Consider the following 25,814-nt stretch of genomic DNA (forward strand, 5'->3'; position numbering starts at 1 on the left):
ATACCTATATTAAAAGTGTAAATATATTATTAAGTTACAAAAACAAATGTATATAAAGATATATATGTATAGAAAAGTGTTAGAGATCTTTGTATTGTGCTGATGTCTTTTAACAAGTAAGTTATAGATATAATTTGTAATTAAGGCGTTTAATCGCAGAATTGAATTAAAATTACTATATGTAGAGTGCATAAAAAATTATATAGAATCAACAGAACAAACGGTAAGAAACCTGTTTAGGAATCAAACTTTTCAAACATTATATGCTTTTAAATTTCGAAACTAGTGCCAAAAAAACTTGTAAGTTAAGAAAATAGTTAGATTATCTTTTTAATTTCTATCGACAATTTACTTTTATATGGAATAGTTTATTCATTTATTAAAAAAAAAGTTTTTAGTTTCTTAAATGAGAATTATTTTATATCAAACTTGATGCAGAATTATTAAACATTCTCGATCACTGTGTGATTTTTATTGAGAATTCTGCAACTACGCGCCTTAATCGATCAAAGGATGTTATTGACGAAACTTATGTCTCATCGCTACGATGAACCTGTTAAATCAATATTAGTCTGTTGGTCGTTGTAACCCATCTCAAAAAATGTCGCGGTGTCTATGTTGGCGTTAGTTGAAAAATAAATTTAGTACATGTTTCGTCGTTTCAGCACATAAAAAAGTTAAATAATAAACAATACTTTAAATACGGATAGAAGATGTGTCTCTGTCTTGGACCGGTCAAGTCGGGCAAAACCTTTCTGATGAAGAGTCTTCAGGGAGACGACATCGACGACGCAACTCATAGCGTGTCCACCAACGGGATTAACTTATTTACCGTGAAAAACGAGACCGGCGAGTTCGACATGGTGATCAAAGAGATCGGAGGTAACATGGCGCCAATATGGAAGCATTACTTTGACAAGGTATTTTTGTTGCGAAACAAAAAACCGCATTACGTGAACTAACTCGCAATGCTTCTTTCGAGTTTTCTGATGTTACAACACACATTTGTTTGTTTGTTTTTTTTCTATTGTTGCCAGATTCATAAAATCATTTACGTGATAGACACCAGTAATCTTTGCCAAATAAGTGCGGCCGGTGTCCTGCTCTATTCCTTTCTCGTAGATCCGCGTTTGCGAAACATAAAGATCGCCCTTATATTGAACAAAATGGACGTCTCGTATCGTCAGATGAGGAACGAGGCTCTACTGATGCTGCAGTATGTGCGTCTGCAGAAAGAGGTGACACAGAAGATCACCGTGCTGGAAACCAGCGGGATGACGGGTCAGGGAATCGAAGAACTCCGTGGCTGGCTATTCGATCCGGAAACGCTTCAGGCCACTCTCAACGCCAACAAATAAGCTAGCGTTGTTTTAGCTTCAAAAATGCTCCGTTACTTTTATTTACACTTACAGTCTTACAAAGATATATAAAGTTACTACAAACCACACTCGTGATTGAAAATAAATCCATGCGAATGAATGTTTTACCCTATTACATATTACTTCGCTACGTTCTTAATGCAATTCTACAAAATACTGCTCATCGTAAGTGGCAACGTGCGGCAAACACAAAAGGGAATCTCTTATTCTTGTCGCCGTGTAGTATTTAATCATCACGACGATCGGAAGCGAGAAAATTACCAGCTATAAATATTTTAATTATATCGTAGGAATTTCAAGTGTATTTTTTTTTCTCGTGTCCGAGCGTCGTAACGCAACGTGACCGCGACAAGTACTCTCAACATGTTTGACTGTCACGGCGTATATATAGTTTTTTCGTATTTTCAGTTGCACGCTTTCGAGACGAATTTTCTTCTGCTCGATCTCCACTTATTTTTGTTATTGTCTGCGCAAAAATTTAGAGAATTACGTCACAAAATTACCAGATAGAATAGCAGAAGTATCAATGCAAATTAGCAATAAAACAATTTATAATTAACAAAGGTATAAGGTATGGTATTGCAGTTCTGTGAGACTATGAATGAATAGTGCGTGGCAGGTAACATGTTGAAAATGCTGGAATATCTGTAATACACTTTGCACACATGTGTGATTGCGAATCTAAAGATTTGTAAGCAAGTTCTTATCACACGCGAAGTGTAATAAGGACTTTTGCAAGTTCTTATTATTCTTTTGCGGCGATGGAAATAATAATGTAATGTAAAAATTGAACGTTCGCGCTTTTGTTTGAATTGTCTTTTGAGAACATCTATATCCCTATTGTTATTACAATCTTTTCACAAACATAAAAATTTAAAACAATGCTTGTATAATATATAGTATATTTAATGTATCCTTGTAAGATCCTCTACTATTTTTACAAGATCGTCCACCGTTGCTTCCTTCTTCATGCCGCTACCATCATCGATCTAAAAATAAAGAAACATGTAATTATAAAAGTAAATGATTCACGAGAAAATACAAATATATAAACACAACATTGGTAAAACATTGATCGAATTACCATAACGCCCATAGCAACTTCCGCCATTTTGTCATGATTCAAATCGAGGAAACTCTCTATCAGATCGCCGTCTATAAATCCCTCGCATTGCTCTATCTTCAAATCCGTGTTGAAACTTCTCCAGAAGTTGTGCTCGATTTTGCCTACACTTTTTATCACACTGTTCAGTCTATCCTCCAAAGTGCGCAGAAACTCGTAAAACGCGAACGGAATTTGCGTCACCAAGCCAATGGCCCCGCTGACAGTTCCGAACAACACGCAACCCATGGTGGGTGTACTCGATTCTCCTAGATTCTGCATCACCAGCGAACCGTGTCGGAAGACATTGACCATGTCGCCCAAGTGAAATTGGCCAACTTCCTGCATTTGTTGCCGCTCGTCTTCGGAAGTCGCGGCGCTGAAAAAAAAAAAAAAGGAAAAATCATCATTAATATTCTAAAATCGTTTTCTCTCATTAAAAATATCGAAACAGATCTTTTATAGTAAACACACACCTGTCTTTCTGGCAAACGAAGAGATTGAAACAATTTTCAGCACCTAAGAAAGTATCATCATCTAGTATTTCAATAGCTGTCATCCAATTTGGATTGTAGTCCCTAGCTATTTCTTCAAAGCTGCCTTCCATGGTTTTATATTGCAACAGAGTGAGGGATCTCATGAGATCTCCCACTAAGACAAAATCACCTTTGGTTTTCAGATAGAGAGCAATTATATTGTTGAAGTGCGAACACTCTAGCCTGAGTTCCTTTTCGGCAGTCCACTCAAACAATCGCACCGTACTGTTAATGCTTGCGAGTAGCTTTCCATTGAATTCTACTAATGAATAGCATGAACCTTTAATCTCTTTCTCTGCAACTTGAGTCAGCTTCCCATCGCTCCAGTGGTACAGCAATATTCTTCCCATCTTTGGTTCGGTCTCGTCGGGATTGATAAAGGCAGTGCCAACCACGAAATAAGACGTAGGATCTTCACCCAATCTTGTAGAGATCAAGGATAAAGCGTATTCCGTAGGCATCAATGTATGCGCGTGCAATACCTCGAAAGTGTGCTGATCAATTATAAGAAGATTGTGCACTTCGATTTCCTGGCCGATCTCGCTGGCCGTGTGTCCACTCGGTTTATTATGCGACGCGATGTGACTGCTGCTTGACGCCTGGGTGGATGCGGACGGCCTGACGATGTTCACGCCGCTGCTCTCCTGCACGTCCACACGCATCGTAATCACGCCAAAGGTTTGCGAGCTCTCCTGATAAGCGATCCGTCTTGGTGATTCTCCGAGCGGGACCGTTCTTATGTGCAGCTTTTGAATCTCGTCGATGGTGCCGATCGTTACCGTGCTATCGGTCGCCAGAGCCAGACTGTCGGGATACGACTCGGCGTTGAGCGAGCACATGTGATTCACCTCTTTCAAATTAACGTTGCTAAAGACGAGTTTGTGATTTGATGAATAAATAACAGTAGGTCTGTCCGAACAGGCGAATACGTTCGTCGTGGACAGCGACCTAAAAGTGCGCAGGACTGTAGGCTGCGTTCCTAAGGTGACTTTTTTCTTGTCCGTGAGAATACCGGATTGTCGCTGCAGAGTGAAATAATACATGCTGCCGTCGCCCAGAGCGCACAATAAGTACGTGTTACCCTCAAAGCAAGTCATTAATATTGATCTTGGGATGATTTCTCCGCCAAGGAGTTCTTTGTTGATCTGATCTAGAGTTGGTAGCGTTAAAATGCGAACAGATATGTCTGTCCAGAGACCAACGGCGACGATCTTAGCCTCGCTGAGACCGTCCAAGGACGAGATATCCAGACACGCTACCTCATGCTCCAGAGTAGTAAATCCTTTGGCTACAATTTGATTGCACGTGATCTCCATGTAGAAAAGATCATTACCGGTAGCGCACAGAAGTTGAGTGCCGTTGCAGGCGACCACGCTGATGGTTCTCTTGTTTTGCGGTTCCCACTCGGAGACGACCATTTTGCTCTCATGCGAGATCAATCTGGCGGACGTAGGAGTGACCTGTATAAATAAATCGTTGGTCACATTGCCCGTGTGAAACGTTTGCTCGTCCGCGACGAAACCCGGTATATCGGTTTCCTCCACTTCCTCGCCGTTCAGAGTCAAGATTCTGGTCTGTCCGACAAACGACAACACCAACGTGTTGTCGAAGTTACCGCCGCCGACCTTGAGAGCCCACATGCCCTTGATGCCCGGCAGATCGATGCTTGCGTGCTCCTGAATACCTATGCCGTTTCGAATGATTCTGAGAGAACCCTCTTTGAAGGCACCCGAGCATGTAACCATTTGTCCCTGCCCTTGTCTTTCCAAATCCACTACGGCCATATCGACAATTGGCGCCAAATTGGTGAAGGTCTCCATAGGTACGCAGTAAGATCCGTTTTCGTCCGCCTTGGTGATCAGTTTGATCAGCTGAGAATCTCCTAGACGACTGCCGACGTATATCACGCCATTATCCAAATAAGTTATGCATTCCGGTATACTAATCTCACCCAGTAATTCTACTTTTAGATCTTTTACCACGTGCGATCCGTCGGGCTTCTTTTCTACTTCTAAAAATAACATAAACAGATGACCGGCCATATCGCCCAGTAAATATCTTAGTCCTTGAGTATCCACTTTAGCGTAGCAGGTGATGGTGCTCTGCTTAATAATCGGTGGCACAATGGTAACATACGTGGTGCCATCGTGATACAAAACGCTCTCTTGTCCTATTATAATAGCGCCGCAAATAGGAGACGGCACAGGAATTACCATCATGGCTTCTCGTTCTACATTATCTTGTCTCCAAGGTATCTTTGAGAATTCTTTTTCTCTCAAGTTGATCTCGTGCGTTTTAACGTGTCTGCCGTTGATGTCTTGATGAATCAGGATTAAAGTGGGGTTAGCACATCCGTATAAGAAATTTACATCTTGCACCTGTTGCTCGTCCATACGAATAGAGGACGCTTTCAATTCGGGATTATCTTTGTCTAAAGGTATGATCTTGAACAGTCCATCGTACAGTCTGAGACCTATTACTCGCGACTTCGGATCAATAACAGCCTTGATTCCAGTTTCTGATGCCTTTCCAATTCGATCAGCTACATTTCCATGTGCCTTTGTTATTATTTCAATGTCTTCTCCTTCCCCAATGCATTCCAAAATCATAGCGTTGTAACGTGTTGTTAACAAAAATAAGAGGTCCTTGTTCTCATGCTGTCAGACAAACAAAATTAAACGTTTGTGAAATCAAACTTGTACCATACAAAAATGGTCAACTCACACCAATACAAATAGATTAATCAACATATTCTTGTTTGATGAATAAAACATTACTGAGAAAATATCAATAAACAATCAATATAAACGCTGACAAAATTTAATTCCTGCAAATTGCTCGGAATTGGAATAGCAATTTGTTTTCAAAACTTGTACACAAAAAAAACATAATAAAATTGTCGGCAAGTATGTCTCGTACATATAATTGAAAGGCAAATCTACACGTAAAGATAACCTTACCGCTGGCCTGAAAAACTTGATAACGGCTATTTTGCCGTAGATTCCGACTTCCTTCAGAGGTCTCAGACCCTCTGGCGTTACAAGATATATCTCCAAACGTACATTCTTAGCCAGAATCAGATTCAGATCTGTCGGTGAAGTAAAATTACCTTGAACATAACAAAGCGATTATGCGGCAACTTCCACTTTGCGTAATCTCGCGCTTATTTTTTATCCTCGATCTCGTCAAATTTCTTTACTAACCGGTCACGCAGCCATTGACAGCTGTGGGTTTGTGTGCCGTCACAACGTAATGATATGACATAGCTTTCATAATATTCGTCTAACACTTTAATAAACACTACTACTCCAAGACCACGTATAACCCGAGGTCTTTCCAACACTTTTCAACAAGCGTGTTTTTCAATTTATCGCGCCACTAAGTTGGCTGCATTTCAAGCACATTACGTCCCGTCCACAACGGCCGATCGGTGCCACAGTATAGGGAGTCGATTTATAGGTCTGTTTTTTTTCTATACTTTGGCTACACTGGTGAAATGAGAAGGTGGCTCCCTGATCTGTTGCGGAGCATGTGCAGTAACAGACAGTTGTCTGCATGGTTTTACCGGTCAAAATATAAACTCAACCTGTCAGGATGTAAACAGAACAGACCGTACGTTGTGGATTTAGCGCGGAATAGAATCATGTCCACGTTTGCACATAGTGCACGCACCGACAAGAGTCGCTCGTGGACATGGCTGTAGTTCAATGTGCATCACCTGGACATAGCTTACAGGTCAGAAAAGCTATTACAGTTATTTTTCATATGGCCCTGGCCGCTCTCAGTTTTCTCTCTGATTTGAACCAAACCAATCCATGCTATGGTCACATAGTTCGTAACGTATAAATATTACTAAATACTAAGGTAGTAGTTTATAATTTTAAAATAAAATAAAATTCCACATAAAAAGTGAAAAATTTCTATGTGTGAGCGGCCGATTTCTAATTACATTCTACTGTTCGCTTCTCTATTTTTTTCCATCGAATCAATATACAAGTAAAACATCGATATATGTTATCTGTTCTTTATTTTCTTTTTGTATATAATATTTAATGTATATTTATATATATGTACTATTTCAGTAATCAGAGTTTTACGTGGCGTTTGAAAATTGTTACATATTGACAATGTAATATAATTCATCATGTAATTTTATTGTGCACATTGCATATTTACGATTTTTTGTGTAGCGTAATTTCATGAAACTTGATTTACAAACATTGTTACAAATTAGATTTTTTCTACAAAAAAAAAGAATGTTCATGTAAGTTTTCCTTTTTCTACAGTATGAATATTTCTTTTGCTCTCTGATTACTCTTATTTTCTACAGAGAAACGTAACACACATAAGAGTGACAATATGGTATAATTCGCAAACATCAGCTGAAGATCATTCACAGTTTGTTTTCTACATTTTCAATTTTCGAAACGCGAAAACAATAAAAAGAAAAAATCTTAGTATCTTCGTGATTGGCGTCATATAGGTCATAGGAATACGTATTTTTTTTTTTTTTTTTATCAGAAAGTAGTATTTGAATTAGTTGTAAAAGAGAGTTAATATGTTAGATACAAAATATATTTATATATCTCTAGCAATATAGAGTATTTTCTATTTTCTCTTTCTGTCTTCTTTTTTTTCTCTTGCCTAATAATATAATTTGTGTGTGAATATACCTCTTTATACTATATAATATGTATATATATAGTTAATCTCTTTCTTTTGACTTTGCAAGGCCAGCAAAAATCACACTAGAGAGTGAAACATAGTCTTCAGAGATGTCAAATAACAATCTCTAACTTATAATTGAACATAATTCTCTCGATGTTAATAATATATATACATTACGTAAAAAAAAGAATAATTTCTTCAAATTCCTCGGAATATTTAACCCCTTTGGGACACTCATGCTGTACATTTATTACGCGCAAAATTGTGCTATCAGGTCGGTCATATAAAAAGAAACATCAATTAATTTTTTTGTTTAGTCAATTCTTAAGTATAAACAAAAGTTTTAAAATGTCCAATTTGTTTTTTCTTTCGTAACCGCCCTGAGAGCGCGATTTACAAAATGCTCTCCTCCATTCTCCTTCCCTCAAGAGTTAAAATACAAATTTTAATATAAAGTCTTTTAGGTATTTTTTTTTCTAACAGTATAGATAATATACAAGATGTTTCCGAAAATATTCAAATTATATATTATATGATAACGTGTCCACAATATTAATCACTCTTTTGATAATGTGCGTACTTATTTAAACTTGACCAATACGTCGATTTTTCAGTATACTCTTTGGCTTATCTGTCACTTATCTTGGAGTATCAAAGCCACCTAATTCGATCACTTTCATAAGTATCCAGTCGACTTGTGTGACCAAGTATAAATATCAACAATCAATCGAAACAAATTGCGTGTTCAGATTGACGAGGTTTCTTAATTGTTTCTTGTGTACAATGTTATTTTCAAAAACTTCACTATACATATCTCGCGAATAAAATTCACAATTTTACTTCAGTCTTCTCAGACAGCACATATCTCTAAAAGACGATTAAAAGATGACTTAAAAATGTCTATTTGGTTTTAAACATCTTTAAGATGTCTTTAGGCCTTACCTGTGCTGTCTGGATTCGTTCTTTCTAGAATATTTGTGCAATTTTATTAAGAATCGTCCACAAGCCTTCGAATTTGTCAACAAAATATATAAAAAACTTTATAATATCTCTTGTATTATATACCAGTTTTTTTTTAATAAATAGACAATAGCATATATATGTAATAGCGTAAAATTTCGATAAATTAGCGTAATTTCTTCTCAATCTTGTTCTTCTTCACGCACATACACACACGGCAACAGCTTCGATTGAGATGCTGATTTAGTAATTTATTAATAAAGTTGATCCAATATATATTTATATACTGCGTTTAGTAGTATCTTCAAACGAGACAAAAATGCATACTAGCTTTTCATTATATATAATTAATTGAACTATCAAAAGAAAACACTTCAATTTTTTATATACAACTTTTTTTTTATACACATAAGAATATCTACTGTTGTTGGACAAAACACATTCCGAGTTTATCGATACTACAGTGGCAGTATATTAGAAATCATGTTTTTGAGTACTTAAGTGTTATTGGTACAATCAATATCGCGCATTATATAAGCAGTAAAACAATTTTACGCATTCTTGACAGAGAAATGTCGAAGCGACATTGTACAGGCAGTGTGTGATAAATATATTTTAACAAAATATCTGTAAAATATTTTTTCTTCGTTACGAAAACCGAAACTTTTTTTTTATGTAGTCGAAACCTACAATGGAACCAATAATGGAAAAAAAAAAAACGGGAAAAAATAAGGAGAATGAGGGAAATAAAAAGAAAATTGGTAAATTTTACTACATTAAACTTTGGTATTACGTGAGTGAACGTCGTTGTTCCTCTTCTTTGTGCCGGTCTGCTTAACGCCTTTGAGTGTCAGCCTATTTCAATGATTATTTACAAAGATAATACAAATTACAATCGATGTTAATACAAAAGTATTAAGAATAAGCAATTATAATTAAAAAATAATGGTAAGAGTGTGTCGTATTAATACTAGTTGCAAGAAATAACTCATTAGAATTGACACTTTGTCAATTACAAACAAATACAAAATACTTAATTTAGATGGTGAGAGAGATAACACTTTCTATTTGTGTATGCGACAAAGAGTTTTGATACTTCCTTGTGACATGTGATGTGTACATACATTTAACCGATTTGGTGCTGTATATATTGTATGCGATAAGTAAAAATCATTATTGGAAATTGGGTTTCTGCTTAAATTAGCACGCGAAAGTGGTGTTTCGACGAGTGTGAACCTCAAAAGTGTTTCTACAAAACTATTCTGATATCTAATACTAAAAAAACAAACTAGTAAAACTGGGGTCTCTTATCGGATAAGTCTACTATGACAAATACTGTAACAAGCGATACATGGTTCTTCCTGTAATGTGTAAAAATCACATTGTCGAAGCCCAGAAAGAAGTTTTTGTCCGTCGGAAATTGAATAATCCGAGCTACGGAAGAGAAGAAGCGAGAAGTTACGTATTAGCTTTCTAACATGTAATCGATACACAGACAACGTCTCGCAGTAATTTTTAATTTATCTCTTTTTGTTTTCAACGAGTGGTAGCTAAATTTCCATCTCGTTCTCTAAAACGGCAAATATCAGATATCTCTACTGCTTTTTTTTTTTTTAATTTTATTATTACGTCTACGGATGTATATTGACTACAAGTGGTTAACTTAAGTCTATTAATAAATTAATATATAGATAAATATTATGTGTTTTATAAGTCAAACAAGTCTATACTGCAAGTATCTCGAGGATGTCTCGAATCACTATACATAACTTCAAATAATCGCATGACTTATAGAACGTATAGCCGATTTTTTTTATCTAGAAAAAAGAAAGCTCAATTTGAATGAATAATCTTCGTGATAAAGCTTCTAAATTGCAAATTCTCTACATGCCTTTATAAAGCACTATAATGGTAGACCTTTGGAAGTGGATGAACAATTCCTGATGAACGGAAGGTACATGGTGTTTAAGTAACGAGACGTTTTAAACGTCTCTAAAAGACAATTTGCTTTGTCTTTAATGCGTCTGTTTTTTAAACGCTTATTGGTATTTCGCAATTTGAATAATCTCAACATCGGACTGTGCGTGAAAGTAACGTAAAACGAACAAAATGGCCAAAGAAATTTCAGATTTCTAAGGCCGGTACTTATGGTAGCCAATGATTTGTACAGCATCATAAGATAAACTCAAGGTTATCTTAAATAAAAGATCGGATTACCGGTCTTAAGAATCAATTTCTTTATTTGATTTTGTTACTTTCAGAGATTTAAAAACAAAAAAAAAAATGTATATGCGAAAACCATGTAATATGCTACAGCGACGATTTCTACTAGAGACGCATTTATTATTTTGCTCATCGACCGTTCTTTGGAAACTACACCACACGCGACTTTCGATCGCAGCAGCCCTTCTCGGGGGGATATCTTTTAATATCTCACTATATATAGCAACTTTTGCCTCGCGCCTAAAAACATACTTTCACACGCTAATTTTACACGGTAGACGTCTGTTGGTTATTGTTGTCTAGCGGAATGCTCGTGGAACACTCCTTCAGCATCGCTCGTAACCGTAAAATTTCTTTGGATGCCGCCGCCAGATCGGATTCCAGTTGCAGTTCCTTTTCTCGACGACGTTTCAGTTCGCGCTGGCATGTCTGAGATATAAATGAGCATTCAGCAAATTTCTTCCCGCGAAACATACCGCTATATATGATTCACATCGATTGTATCTATATTCCTCAACTTACCACATTCTGTCGTAACAAATCCAACTTGTCGCATTTCAGCCTAGTAACCTCCATCCTCAAGTTCTCGTTCTCAACGACACCGTCCTTGCTTGTACATCTTGTAGTGTCGTGAGTCTCTGCAGAACTCATAGATTCGAGGCCTGTGTCACTATCTGGATACACGGCTTGATCGAGCTCAAGTTCACTGTTAAGCGAACTGTCGTCACTCTCCGAAATTACTCGCTGCGTTACCTCCGTTGTTGTTGTTGTTGTTTTCTCCTGTGTACGCAGATTATCGTTTGTCAATCGCTGCACCGTCGTCGACGGGAGCGTTTGAGTTTTGTCGATAATTGTGGTGTCACCGTCGAGACAGACTACACTCGTGTTCTGTGATTCTCTACGATCATATTCGTCTTGTTGCAATGTCGTCAGACTGCTATCTTGGTTGTCGGTATTGGATAGACTGCTGTCCTGACTGCCGAGACTAGCGCGTTCAGAGTCTCTTCTCAGAGTTAAATCCGGCGAGCCAAGAGGACTGGACGGCTCCACCGAGCGCTTGTTGCTGTTCACCTTCAAGCGCAAGTTTATTTTCTAATTTATCTCGTTTCATTTTATTTAATTTACAGTAAACTTTCTATCAATTTATCTACTTTATTTTGTAATTAATGTTCAGCTAGAAAATCAGTTTTGATTAATTATAAACTATAATATAATGTCACTAACTTTTATAGCGGACGATGATTGTCGATTGCTCGGTGGACTGGACTCCATTTGTTGACCTTTTTTAGCCAGCTGTTGAGGCACGCTCTCAGTCGATGCGTTTCTCACACGCGAGATCAGTGCCTTGCGCACGGTATCGATAAACCGTGAACCGCTACCGCTACTTCCCGATGTAGATATTTCGCCTGTTGTCGGACTTACCGGACATACATTCAAACTTGAATTTCCCAAGCCTAATGGACCGCCGAGAAACTCAGCCGTTTTGGTTTGCAGTTCTTCTGTCAGTGATTCTAACAAAGCCGACCTAGTCCGCAACTGTAAATTAAAACCAATTAACTTAATTATCGTCTCAAACAATTTTTGTTTGCCGCGTTCCTTCCGTATCTTTTCAAGAAATATCATAATAGCAAGAGCCGTTAGATGCCGTTACACGAGAACACACACACACACATCGAAAGTTTTTCCAAGTTCTCACGAAAGACATCAAGAAGAAACGTACCTCTAACTTAGAGAACTTATCAGCCTTGTAAGCGGCATTCTCGGCATTTATGAGCTTCGTGAGCAAGAACTCTTTGAACTCGACTTCTCTCAGAAACACCGCAGGTGTTGGCAAATTCGGTCCAAACCAGGGAACGTCATCGCGCGCCGTTATGCTGACTTTGTACCTACGCACAAAAAATTAAATTTGATTTTAATTATTCAAAGTAAATATCCGACCAAGAGAAACAATGATCCCAACGATCGACAGAAAACACTAATTCGGACAAACGTTTCGTAACGAATCGTTCTGCCAGGTTTCGACTTCGAAACAAGCAGCGCGTAAACAGAGACAGTAACCAAGAATCTAAGAATATACCTCGTATTAGAAGTGCAGGGGTCGATGACTTGCACAACGATGAAGGCGTGCAAGAAGTGGCTGGCAATCATGTCCGGGCTGAAGGGCGTCGGTTCTTCCTGAAATATGATGGCGACGATGTCGTTGCCGATGTGTCGCTTGCGCTGCAATTGCTGCGAGTCGCCCGGACTGTACGGCAACAGCGAGGCCACGTGGAAAAGTACTTCTCGGCCTCGAAATACCTCGTATACCGCAAAATCTCCAGTCTGACCGTGCCGAGTGTCCAAACCACCTCGATAACTACGTAAGATAACATTAGATTTAAAAATATTGCAATATATAATTTTGATACCTAAAGAAACTCCGACTCTTCAAAAAGTCTTACCCTTTGTGATCCTTCAAGTCAATTTTCTGACCGAGCAAGTCAAGGAACTCCTGAAAGGCTGGTGTAATCTGCCGATTACCGAAAAGCTGTTCCTCGGTCACTTGGCCGGCTCGCTGATGGAGAACGCCAAATTTGAACCTGGAGACCAAGGCGTGCTCGTCGTATCGAGCTATCAGAGTTCCTGCGCCGGGACACATAACCGGCATCAACGGGCTCACATTTAGCGTCTCGTTGATTGCCTGCAAAAACGTTCTTTCGTGAAGAAAAACACGCGCGAAAGAGCAATCGACGCGCGATTACGAAAAAGCGCAGCAAGGTTTTTCCTGTGTTTTATCAGGAAATATATCCCACATCTCTCTCTCTCTCTTTCTCTATCTTTCGCCGCCATGCGATCGCACACGTAACAGTCGAGAGATAAAACATGCACATACGAATGTTAAATAATTCAGCGCGTTATACGTTTTTGCGCACTCTAACGGAATATAGAAACGAAGAATATGTAACATATGCATCGCCGGTGGCGAATAATTTAAGTCGCTCTATAAAACGTTTTGTGCATTTTTTAAAGATACCTAAAGATTTTACCGACGTTTAAAAAAAAAACTCTATAGAATTTAAAAACGAGCGCACACGAATAAACATTAAATCACACAAAAATAGGCGTTTTTCTTTTCGTCGCAATTTTTATTCAATTTCGAATGTATATTTTTACTGTGTACAAAACAATGTGACAATTACTGCGTTTCAATGTTTGTTTTTTTGCGGAAGTGCGCTTAGATTAAAAAAAAAAAAAAATGCATATGTTTACATTGCTTGGCTCGTCAAGCTATAATTAATAATTCAAACAAGTGAGTAATGCCGTATCGCTTAAAAGCGGAACCTTCGCCATCTCGAGTCCGCTTTTCGTTGCGATGCATGTACGATTGCCGGAGCGATTGTTTGATCTTAAAACAACGTCGAAAAAAAAAAAAAAAAAAAACTGAGCTTGTAAACGCTCCGTTCTGCTAGTATTAATATCGCGTTCTGTAAACACAGCGCGACTGTTCGTCCAGGCGTTTCTTATTATCTCTTCAAACACGCAGGTAATCGAGCACGCCTATCTCGAGTATGCCACCCAGTATCAGCAGCGTCTCCGATATACGTAAATAATGCATGATACATTGCACAATAGTTTGAAGTGAGAGACAATTTTTCATGATAGTTTTTTCCTCCCCCCCCTCCCAAAGGAAAATAAAACTTCCACATCACGCTTCGTCGCTAAAACATTTAAAATGCATCGCGTACCTCTTGAAAATACAAAAAATGTTATAACACATATGTAAGTATTATTTAAATATTAAAAATGAAAATACACAAAATTATATTCTGAATTATAAGTTTTATACGTTTCTATCATATACGTTTTTATACGTTTCCTGTTATTCCGTTTCATGTTTTATCCAAGTGATAAATTCACTTATTTATAATGTTGCTCAATTTCTCAACATAATTCAAAGTTGAAGTTTCGCATTACTGACGCTACGTATAAAAATATATATTCTCGACGAAAAAAATTGTAATAAACGAGTCGTCTTTACCTTGACCATTTTTGTCGGCGTAGGAGAGCCGAGATTCGCGGTCGGAACCAAATCGTGGGTCGATCCTGCTCGCAGTCGCAACAACACCCGCCAGTGTTCCTGTCCGGCGACCGTCTCGGCCTTCACCGAGACCAGGACCGGGCCGTTCTCACCGTCCCTTCCCACGAGGTTCACGTGCTCCTGCGGACAGGGAAAAGAAGCCATAACGCGATAAAGCGCCGCCGTGCTTCACGGTCGTGTAGAATAATTATGGATACAATTAGCCACGGATTCCGGTTCTTTCGTAGAAACTACAATGTTCTTATCTCCTAAAAAATCATCGAAAGGTTGGAAAAACTATGGGAATCACGTAAAACAGTAAGAAGTATAGCATCTTATAACAAAATGAATATTAGGTCGAGTTGTTTCACACATAAAATTTCTCCGTAATGTAATTCAGCGTCCGTATATTGTTTTTCAATTTTGATTGTATCAAACTCGACGCGTCGTGTCATCAATGATCATTCGAGAAATAGGAAAAGTACAAGCCAGTTGACGGACGCGGCGGCGTTGATGTCGCAACGTTGCTCGACGCAACGTATATCGCACAATCTGACAGACATTAGAACAATTATGGTAGTTCGCGCGTTCCGGATTCAATTAGACATTACGAAATTTCAGCGAGTAAAATACATGTAGGTGATTGCGGCCCTGAACGCACCGTATTACGCAGTAATACACGCAGCACGCTTTGTAAACTATAGTTAGCGAGTTTTGTCCCGCGTTTTTTTTCTTTCTTTTTTTTTTTTTTTTTTTATGTACACAACGATGTCGTCTCGCGCGATATAAATCGAGGTCAACGTATTGTATTGTGCAATTATTACCTCGCCGCGTGTGTGTATATACAATCGCGAGCGATTTTTGGCTGATTAGCAGCTTTCGTCAAAATTTCGAAATTAAACATTACACACTTAATGAAAAGTGAAAGAGAATAAATCCAAATTGTCAGTTTTGACATACCGCGAATGTTTCTGAAATAAAAATTACACAAGCAAACATCAAGTATTTGCTTTCCGTCCCGCGCACAAGTGTTGTAGAGTCGGCTAAATTTACTCGAGTTTCTCTTTATTTAATTTGTCTGGTAACGGCTACGATCACACCAGTATGTTTGCGAGGCTTCTCGCAAACGTGATGAAAAAAAAAAAAAAAAAAAAAAACCAGCTGGCCGTCGCGGACTTAGAGGTTCTTACGCGCGTCGGTACTTTTATGGCAGACAGCCGCAGAAGTGGCCACGATGTGAATAGCGAATGTTTCACGAAGATGGTAGACAGCACCGGGTAATATATAAAAACGGTGCATCGTTGTTGATCGTCCGTTGCACGCAAGCTGAAATGCGCGCGGCTTAGAAGAGATGCACGAAAGGTCGGGTCGCGCAGAATGGTGTACTGTACGGTAAAATGCACACACACTCTATTCCCCCTCGCTGCTTTATTAACCTTAGAATGAAAATGCTGAAGGGAAGGGGTTGGAAAGGGCAACGCGCCCGGAGTTCACATGAGCTTATGCCAACAAGAGTACACGCATATAAATTATTTTCGTTATGTCATCATCCATAATTAATGGATCAAGATTGAAATTGATAATTTAAACCAATCATGAAGTGTATATAGATGACATATGAAAGTACGATTTTTAAAATAAACATTGCAATCCTTCCAAACCAATATATTGGGTCATTAAGTATAAAAGTACAGAGATTTTTTATTGTTAAATTTTATCAGCGTATATGTAATCTTCAAAAGCATATTTTATCAAAATATCTATACGTACATTAATTCTGAAGTGTAACACTTGAAAAGTACGTAACACACACTTGTGATGTTGAAGTTTCAAACAAATATTTTTTCAAATTTATCACAAATATTTTTTTTCTATGTATCTCTCGGAACAGATTTTCTTTTGTAGATATATGTCTTCCGAACTATGAAAAACAAACACAATTCATTCAAATTTATGAAAAAAAAATCTTCAGCGTTTTCATTAAATTACAGTAGGATATAATTGAAAGGTCAATTGCTATGCAAAATTATATCTTCTAACGCTTCTTTTTTTCTTATCAGAAAAAAGTCGTTGTTTCAAATGTCAAAAACATCTTCCCGACTTTGCTGTTACGTGAACTCTTGGGCGCGCCCTCCTATTGTAAAGCAACGGAGTTTTTATCTCGTACCCGCCGCGCGTCTCCTTTGTTCTCCGGCTCTCGATTGATATCGTTGGCCGTTATGATCGGAACCAAGGTGTAACCGTTTGCTGTTTGGTTCGAATTACTCCGCGCGCTCCGTTGTTATCTCTCGCAAGTAATCGGTTCTCTTTCTTTCACGTGTGTGACCCGGCTTTTTTCTTTCCTGAGCGTAGCATTACCGACGCGCGGCATTACGACGAGAGCACGCGATACTATCACACATGTGCTAGCAAAGGGTGTGCGCGCGCTTACGATACGCTATTTCTAGATAAGATCTTCCGCGTCAAAATAGCGAGAATTCAATTTTGACCGACCAAGTATCAGAAGAGTATATTTTTTTTCTCTCTTCCCAATCTTCTCCAGAATCTTTAATTTTCTCTCGTCGGTGTATCGCGTTCGTTTTGACGAAGCGCAAGTTCCGTAATAAGCGTTGCTTTCCATACATTTGCGGATTTCACTGTTTGCGTTACAAGATAGAAGGATGAAAAAAAACAAGCACGCATCGAGCGAGAGGTAATACTGTTGAGTAACAATAGGCGGAACGGGAACTCATCCGTCGAGCCTTATCTAAAGAAAAAAAACTACGCGATACCGGAAGCGGAAAATAGCGCGCTCTTTTTCTTACGAGTGTAGTTACAGCTCGACTGTTCTCTAATTAGAAGATACCTGAGTAAATACGTAATACTTGCAATAATATATAGTGCATACATATACATATATAGTATATATAGCGTAAACAGTAACTGTACTAACCGATACCAATAACTGTAATTTAAGATTAAAGAAACATTGAATGTAAATAAGAGAACGTTGACAAATATAATAGCAAATTTGATTTTACAATATTTTTTTTTCCATTCTTTAAATATTTCTATCAACTTAAATCGCGATTCTCTCTATGATATTACATCTCTCGTCACATTTGAGATAAAAGTCCTTCGGCGCAGACGATGATTTGGCACCGACGGGGAGGAAAAAGAGATGAGAGAAAAGAGGACGGCAAAAGCGGAAGAAAATCGCGGGTAAATCGTGAAAAGTAAATCGTGAAAACGACCGACGACGAATGAATATCGTAGAAGGAGAAGGAGAGGATTCCCTCTTCCTCCTTAGTTCCAGACATCGGACTCTCGCGGAGAGAGACTATGAGAATGTTCCCACTCCCACGTCTAAAGTATTCTTTTCCTTTTCCTACGTGCCTCTTTTCCCTCCTTTTGCCCTTCCCGCCCCCGCCCCGTGACTATTCCTTCTCTCCTTCTCTTTATCTCCGTTTCTTCCGTGCAACGCGTCTCCTGTCTCTCCTTGCACACCTACGTACACCGTCCGAGCCGATCGTGGCTCATCACGCTTCTTGCACTGCAATGTAATTTCAGGGGCGGAATAATATTTACGTAGCGCCCTGATTCCACCGATCGAATCAAAATAAAATGAGATCGTTCGGGTAAAGCTTGGAGAATTATATACGAGAAAATATGAAATACAGTAAAAAGACACAAGCAATGCACGATACAGAAAAGAAGTTGCGATATTGCTTTGAGTCTATTTTATAAGCATAAAATAAAGTTTTGGAAAACAACGAAGTATCATCGTTGTCAGTGCGCAGTTTTTTTCCTCCCGATGATACCCCGTCTTGTTAGATCGTTTCTCTCTAACTGTATTCTGATACTGGCTGTTTCCATTTATCTGTTTAAAACTGTATGTTGAATTATTTCTATCTTATCGAAATTCCAAGCAGCATTTTTCTTGATTCGAGACTCACATTTTTTACAGTCACGTCTACGTTGTCGTTTTTCCCGTTCAAGATTTAACATTTAGAGATGAGATGTGTATATGTGTGTGTGTGTGTGTGTGTGAGGAGGAGAAAATGAAACTTACCCTTCCAACGAAAAAACGGCGGTAGCACTTCGCCGTGTCGTCCTGATCTATCCTGGGTTGCTCCCAAGCTGGCTGCGCCGGTAGCAACGCTCTGCCGGCCGAGTCGAGATTATGTCGATGATCGGTACCATCGACCCAATATCCAGACGGGGTGACGACCAGGGGCGGTTGAACGCCGGTCGCGGTCTGCTGCTGCAAGGCCGCTTCCATAAGTGCCCTACCCAAGGGTGCATCACCCACCGGCGACGGTGACAGCGCCGGAATGTGATTGCTGGGTGCATTACCGGGGCTCGACGTCGTTCTGTCATCTCTTGGAGTCTGTAAACAAAAATCAGACGCTCGATAATTCATTGTATAAGAAAATATAGAAAAGCAAGAAATTTAAAAGTACGACTAAGAACATCTTTGATGTACTTAATGTAGTCAAACAGCAAAGTTGAAAGATCAATAAAAAAAAAAAAACAATCGCGGTTGTCGACACGCAATAATTATTTCGTAAATGTATTTGGAACGTACATTTTGTAACTTTATTTCGAAGAATCGATAAACATCATCGAAAGAAGAAAAATTAAAAATAAAAAAAATTGACCAATTAATATTGACATAAGACACTAGCCACTCGCTACGAAATAAATTGCGAATTATTGAAAAATACTGTTTTTCTCAAAAATCACAATTAAAAAGTACACAAAAAAAGTACAGAAAAAAATGATGTTGAATCAATAGCATTGGTTTAATTGAAATAAGTATATCCTGTTAATGCAACACCAATATTATTGAACTACACACGGCAGATAGAGTTGCTTTGAAAATTTAGATATTAAATCTTATATCGTGCAATTGAATAAACTATTTATTTTTGTGGCAACCCGTGATGTCGATTTTAATTGAAGCAACTCTATATTTTTTTTTTTTTTCAGTGATATTTATTTCTAACAATGTACACGGTAGTAGGACGGTTTTCTCTTTCTGTGTATCTTGACGAATACAAGAGAAACAGGAGAACGATCGAAGAGAAGCCTCGCGCGCGTCGTGAAACACCGAGGAGAGATCGAGGCGAGTAGGTCGAACGGTACGACGGGTCCCATATACGCATCGCTGGAGAAACGGAAACGAAACACACGTCCACGTGTCACCGTACACCGTGTGCACCCACGCACAGATCCGCGAACCCGTGCGGACGTCGACCAGCCAGATATCGACTGGTTACCCGATACGATTATTGGATACTCGTCCCCGTGGCGAAATGTGCATCGATACGTGTAATTTTAGGCGTCTCTTCTCGCCTACGCACACGGGATATCGAGCAGATAATTATTAACTCACTTGATACTGCGTTAATGCCTGCACGTGACGTTGACGGTAAACTCGGTACACGGTAACGGGGTGTAACATTATAGCACACCTTCCGATAAAAAATTAATATCCTCATAAGTTCTTTTATAAAAGTTCTCGACGGGTAAAAATGTCTACACTCAAACTGGACTTTAAATGGATTTTCAAAAAAAAATCCTTACAAAAATAACAGGTACAACTTTTTATAATATCTACTGATCATTTTGAGCTACAATATTTTTTCGAAAGTCGGTTCTGATTTAAACGATTGAGTATATCGACCGTGATGTTTCTCACTCAAGATTAGCTGTTCATGTTAATCATCTCGCATATGCGAATCAAGTACCGGCAAATTTCTCCTACGCGCGCATTGAAAGCAATCGCGCATAAAAGCGCATTTTCTCCCGATCCTCATTAGAGAAAATTGCGTCTTATTCATGTCGCATGGATGTATATAATCAGACGTTTCACGCTTATGTCTCAATTTACCTCCGATTCATCTGTGAAAAGTTTCAACGCGAATTGCAGTTTTTCTCGCGAATTCAATACGGAATGTAAATAAATTACATATCTATGTGACCGCGAACATGTATATAATACAAGCACGTACACTTGTACACAATAGTCGCATTCGATTTTAATTACACGATACATAAAATAGAAAAAAAAAAGAAAAAAAAATACACGGCGAAATAAAACACCGATATTATACGGTTAGCTGTGCGCGAAAATATCTGGCCGAGAAAATTCAATCGAGCTTCTAAGAGGCGCGCACGATCGCTCGCAAGGATCGATACATTATGCGGTCTTGGTGGAATAATTCTATCTGGATGTGGAGGTGCAACGCGCGCGATAGCTTCATCGATCAGTGACGCGCGTTGCGAGCGAGATTATGTTACCACGTGCAACGTTCACGCTCCGCCAAATGCACGTGCGTAGTATGCAACGTCGAAATACCGTTGCGATTTAGTTATCGAATGTCACTCCGAGACGCTTTGGAAGCGCGAGGCACGTAATCGGACGCTTTCACATTAAGCAAATGGAAAGTGATTAACGTACGTGTCGATCGTGGGAGTTAATTGCTACCTTCGCGATGCGATTATCGCGATAATCTCCTCAACGTCAAAATCAACACGTTTCCGACCGAAAAAGATTATTGCAGAGATCTTTTATTACATAATGCGCGTACATGCGGATTTCCTTTATTACAGTTTACGTCTTTCTTTTTTTACGGTGCAAACGTGTACAATTATTAGTTAATTGTTGATAATTCGAACGCATCGCCGTTTCGAACGAACGCGCACGCTCGAGACTTATACATCTCGATGACATCGTTCTATTTCGAGTTCGGTTCCGTTTGAACGGCGCTGCAGAATGAACACGGTTTTAACAAGGCAAGATGGAGAGAAGGAAACGGCGGAGCGGAGTAAAATGCGGTTTAAAAGTAATGCGGATGTGGCCTCTCAGATTACGTTTCTTCAACGCTTTTCGTCGTCGACTTTTCTGTGCGCTCTTCCTCTTTCGAGATCGACCATCGCGTACCTCTCTCATCGAGAAAAAAGAAGTCTCTCTCTTCCCCGCTTCTTTTTCTCATCTCTTTCCCGCCAGCTTTGCTCGATAATTTTAAGCGTCTCTAATTTCGAACAGAAGAAAAAATCCGGAGATGGAAGTGTTCAAAAAAGAAAGAGAAGAAAGAGACAAGCGCAGCTATCCTCCAAATATAAACCTCAGCGCGGCAGTCGGAGCAAAGGACTGGAGAAGGAAATATCGCAAAACGCTACCACGTATACAGACTCGCTCGTTATATTTCGAGATTTGAGCGCGATCGTGACTTTGGACGAATTCAGGCCAATCGAAAGTGTATGAACAGATAAATATTTCTTCAAACTCTTATTTCTCATAAATTATTTTAATTTAATTTACATAAATATAAAAACTGAATATCTTCTCTCTCTCTCTCTCCCTGTCTTTCTCTCTTTCTCTCATTATACATCTACAATACAATATAGAAATTAAATAGAAATTAAATAGAAATTAAATAGAAATTTAAAAAAATGCAGAATTTTTTTATATACTTGAAAATTTATCAATTTTCTCAACGAAATTGATTGAAACTGTAAATGAACGAGTTCTCGACAATACACCATATTTTGAGATACCCGACGTTCTACGTGAATTAGAAGTATCTCTCAATGGTTCTCGAAAGCGTCGAAAACGAAGAGAGCTAGTCGCGACCCCGATAACACACATACACTGATATTCAGCAACAGTTGTGAGCGTATTATTACCGGTACCACCTGCCACGACGCCATACGCTCGCATTATTAGCACCCACTGCCCGCCTTTATGGTGGCCGTGTAATGGTGTTCACCGTGTAATGGTGTAACGGACGAAACGAACTACATACTTTTACAACAGGTCGCTTTTAACGCTCTCTGCCCGCATCTTATAAAAGTTATACCGAACAAAAGATAAAGTTAAAAAAAAATATAAGTAAAATTATTAATCGATATTTAACTAAACACAAATTAGACGTTACATGCTTTTGCATAATTCTTTGCTTTAATGATAATAGTATATTCCATGGAAATTCCGTGCAACTCAGCTACGCTGATATAATATAATAAATGCGTGCACGCACAACACGCACTCTATTTCCGTCGCGGAGAATCCGAGGTGAAACTCCTTGTACGCGTGCGAGTGTCTTCGACATTTACGGCGGTTTATTAACGTGAGAGTCGCGGGTACGTACCGGTTACCGAGAATAACGAGTGGAATAATGTCCCTCGTTTGTTGAGCTTTTGCGTTTGCGCGCACGTCCATCTCTCGTCAAACAGCAACTTTTTTCCACGATATTAATTAAGTAATTCTGACGATGCTTGAGCTTAATTAAGTAACAAATTGACGCGAAGATAGATTATAATACCACGTGCACGACGGGGGACTTGGAGCCCGCAATACAACGAAAAAAGTAACTCGCCAAAAATTTTCCATCGATCACGATCGCGCACAATTTCAGCGATTTATCCGTATAATTAATTGATCTCGATTTTAACGGGAAGGCTGCAGATTCAGGAGAAAGTTGCACTCGCGTCTTGTAAGAACACAAGGGCCGATTGTATGCGATCGGCTTATCTAAAGTGATTCACGTGGCTGAGTCACTTACGTGCGAGAGAGTGGAAGAACCTTGAGAGAAGACCCTTTCGGATGAAATAAAAGTGTACACGCTCTTGACATGTTTCTCATAATTTTTAACTTACGTTTGTCTTACGAGGGAAATACAAACTTTTACTTTGATATACACATAATACAATATATAATTAAAAATCTCACATATTCAATATATATTAAGAGAAGTTTTTATGTTTATATGTAATTATATATACTATGTATATATATATATTTATTTATTTATTTACTTTTCTTAAACGTGTAAATTAACACATATGAAAAATCGAGTTGAATTTGAATATTATTGTAACAAAACTCTCTGAAATTAGATATTTCTATTTTTACGTTACCTTAATGACCCGCGCATTTAATTATATACAATGTGTTGTTATACAACAAAAGCGAAGCAAAGCATTGTCTGTATTGTGAAAAGGATACTATCTGTCGGTCAACGATACTCAGGAAACCGCGTCGCTCATTAACATCCGTCCCTCGGTGTTGTACGATCGCGTATACATGTATGTATACCGCCCATATCCGTCTTACATAATGTCCCTCTTCACGATTATAAATATCCACGAGACGCGACAGAAAGTATGGAAAGTGCGTGTGCGAGCGTACGTGGGTGGTAATTATTACTTTCCGAACACATTGCCGATTACTCCGCTTTGTTCAATCGTTACTGCCGTTTGACAAACCAATTTGCACGCATTATTCGCAAAATACGTTGTAAAGTGAAAAGATGAGAAGATCGCGCGACAAACGGAGGATGAAAAATACTGAAAAGAGAATTACGGCGTTAAGTATTCTCTGCTCCTCGGTTAACGGCTCCTCGTCATCGTTGTCGATAGCGCGTGGGTAACGTATGTACGTATCTACCGCTAAACTAACCGGAGTTCGTATCAACCATCAACCTCGGTCTGGTTGCGAACAATGGTCGACCGGTGGGATGTTGGCACGTGAGCATGGAAATTATCCGATCCGGATAAAAACGGATTCGGCGAGCGAGTGGGAGGCAAATTGCGAGAGGCAACAACATCTATCATTCTATTTTGAAGGAACAAAGAAACGAAAAGACGGAAGTTTTCCTACGGCCATCTATCTAATAAAACTTGGAATAATACGCTGTTTTGTTGCGCGCTCACCGCGCGCGGAAGTGTCTCAACTGAAAATAAAGCCAAATAAAATTACAAAACTATTCCGTCATAAGAAATATGCAGTAAACAAGTGCGCGAATTTCACCGAACCTTGAAAATATTGAACAAGACGGAAGTCGACACAGTGAGTTTTCCTTCTCGCTTAGATAAAGGAGAAGAAAAAGACAGTGAAAGTTGGATTACAGATATACGAGGCGACTACACGTGGTGACTCATCGGGTTGTGGGCAGTAGGAAACCCCCTTGATTGAATCAATGAAGAGAAACAGACGACGAGGTAGGGTTTGCGGAGAATTCCCGTATAATTGCGAAAGCACGAGGATGCGGCGCATTATAAACGTTTCTGTGAAGTTGGCATCCTGCTTAAAAAGATCAGAAGCGAAGTTTCATCAACGGCTCCTATTTCTAAACTCCGAGTTCCGTGACCGAACATGGGAAGAGAGAAAACATGTAATTCCGTTCTCGGAATTTCGGAGAGAAAGGGGGAGTAAATGCAAACTATTGAAGGAGAGAAAGAGAAAGGAGAAAGAGAGAGAAAGGAAAGTTTCCTCAGAAGCGCAGAGGCTGCTGCGAACCCTTGCGTCGATACGTGCGCGTTTCTTACATAACGGAGAGCTGTTTACCACCGGAATCGATCGAAGGAGGTACTACGCTAGTTACGATAAGCGCGAGCAATTTCGTGAGTCATGTATCGGTTGCAATAGCAACGTTGGAAGAGGGCGTATACGTAAAATGTCACGCTCGACAATACAATTCGTGCGCGGATCATAATAACCCCCTTGTTCGTCCCAACTTCTCGAGAAAAAAAAACTAAACCAAGGTTTCTTTTTTTTTGTCTTCATTACATTTCATCTGAGTAAAGAGACGCAGGTTCGATAGATAAAATCCGAATTGATGCGCGAAATTGTTATCTCGCTTTTACGATATTAAAGGTTCGATCACACGTACGGCAAATAAACGATTACGGCAGCGATTCAAGCACTTGGGATATAGTTTGGGGAGATTATTATTATTATTCTACGTTTGGCTATTACTGTGTGTGTGTCATAATTATAATTAAGTGACGCTACACAGCTATCAGTCACAAACAAGCGCTGTGCTGTCGTGTAGTGTCAATGTTTGCTTCTGGTGTATTAACGAACCGCCGCTCGGCGTTAATGAGCCCACCTCCGTCGA

General features: G+C 39.0%; 3 protein-coding genes across 12 annotated transcripts in view; 1 reads left to right on the plus strand and 2 right to left on the minus strand.

Annotated features, from left to right (window-relative positions):
• The first annotated feature begins 5 nt into the window (after nt 1-5).
• On the plus strand, nt 6-1,383 carry LOC109856305 (ADP-ribosylation factor-like protein 16). Its single transcript, XM_020431427.1, has 2 exons — nt 6-920; nt 1,038-1,383. Exons 1-2 carry the CDS (start codon nt 714-716, stop codon nt 1,356-1,358), a joined length of 528 nt encoding a protein of 175 aa, XP_020287016.1. The 5' UTR covers nt 6-713; the 3' UTR covers nt 1,359-1,383.
• LOC109856304 (DNA damage-binding protein 1) lies at nt 1,308-6,367 on the minus strand. The gene is made up of 5 exons (XM_020431426.1): nt 6,221-6,367; nt 5,978-6,126; nt 2,958-5,674; nt 2,464-2,860; nt 1,308-2,368 (listed from the first exon to the last, which is right to left on the minus strand). The coding sequence occupies exons 1-5, from the start codon at nt 6,288-6,290 to the stop codon at nt 2,285-2,287; spliced, it is 3,417 nt and encodes a 1,138-aa protein (XP_020287015.1). The 5' UTR covers nt 6,291-6,367; the 3' UTR covers nt 1,308-2,284.
• A 3,041-nt stretch (nt 6,368-9,408) lies between these two features.
• LOC109856298 (rap1 GTPase-activating protein 1-like) overlaps nt 9,409-25,814 on the minus strand; it is a 79,079-nt gene continuing 62,673 nt past the window's right edge. For all 10 annotated transcript variants that reach the window (XM_020431406.1, XM_020431408.1, XM_020431407.1 and 7 more), the window contains 8 exons: nt 18,977-19,294; nt 14,887-15,066; nt 13,310-13,548; nt 12,946-13,224; nt 12,589-12,754; nt 12,093-12,404; nt 11,391-11,939; nt 9,409-11,297 (listed from right to left, as the gene is read on the minus strand). In XM_020431406.1, coding sequence (XP_020286995.1) covers nt 11,136-11,297; nt 11,391-11,939; nt 12,093-12,404; nt 12,589-12,754; nt 12,946-13,224; nt 13,310-13,548; nt 14,887-15,066; nt 18,977-19,294 — 2,205 coding nt within the window. In that variant the 3' untranslated portion in view covers nt 9,409-11,135. The remainder of the gene's footprint in view (nt 11,298-11,390; nt 11,940-12,092; nt 12,405-12,588; nt 12,755-12,945; nt 13,225-13,309; nt 13,549-14,886; nt 15,067-18,976; nt 19,295-25,814) is intronic.

Source organism: Pseudomyrmex gracilis, unplaced genomic scaffold (assembly GCF_002006095.1).
Source record: "Pseudomyrmex gracilis isolate BER0280 unplaced genomic scaffold, ASM200609v1 scaffold_113, whole genome shotgun sequence".
In the NCBI taxonomy this organism is placed as follows: domain Eukaryota; kingdom Metazoa; phylum Arthropoda; class Insecta; order Hymenoptera; family Formicidae; genus Pseudomyrmex; species Pseudomyrmex gracilis.

Excerpts from the sequence above, each read along its gene's own strand:
- LOC109856305 (XM_020431427.1), top strand. The coding sequence starts at position 714 with ATGTGTCTCTGTCTTGGACCGGTCAAGTCGGGCAAAACCTTTCTGATG. Across the intron at positions 921-1,037 it reads GGAAGCATTACTTTGACAAG|ATTCATAAAATCATTTACGT; the intron begins GTATTTTTGTTG and ends TATTGTTGCCAG.
- LOC109856304 (XM_020431426.1), bottom strand. The coding sequence starts at position 6,290 with ATGAAAGCTATGTCATATCATTACGTTGTGACGGCACACAAACCCACA. Across the intron at positions 6,127-6,220 it reads TGTCAATGGCTGCGTGACCG|GTAATTTTACTTCACCGACA; the intron begins GTTAGTAAAGAA and ends GTTATGTTCAAG. Across the intron at positions 2,369-2,463 it reads AAGTTGCTATGGGCGTTATG|ATCGATGATGGTAGCGGCAT; the intron begins GTAATTCGATCA and ends CTTTATTTTTAG.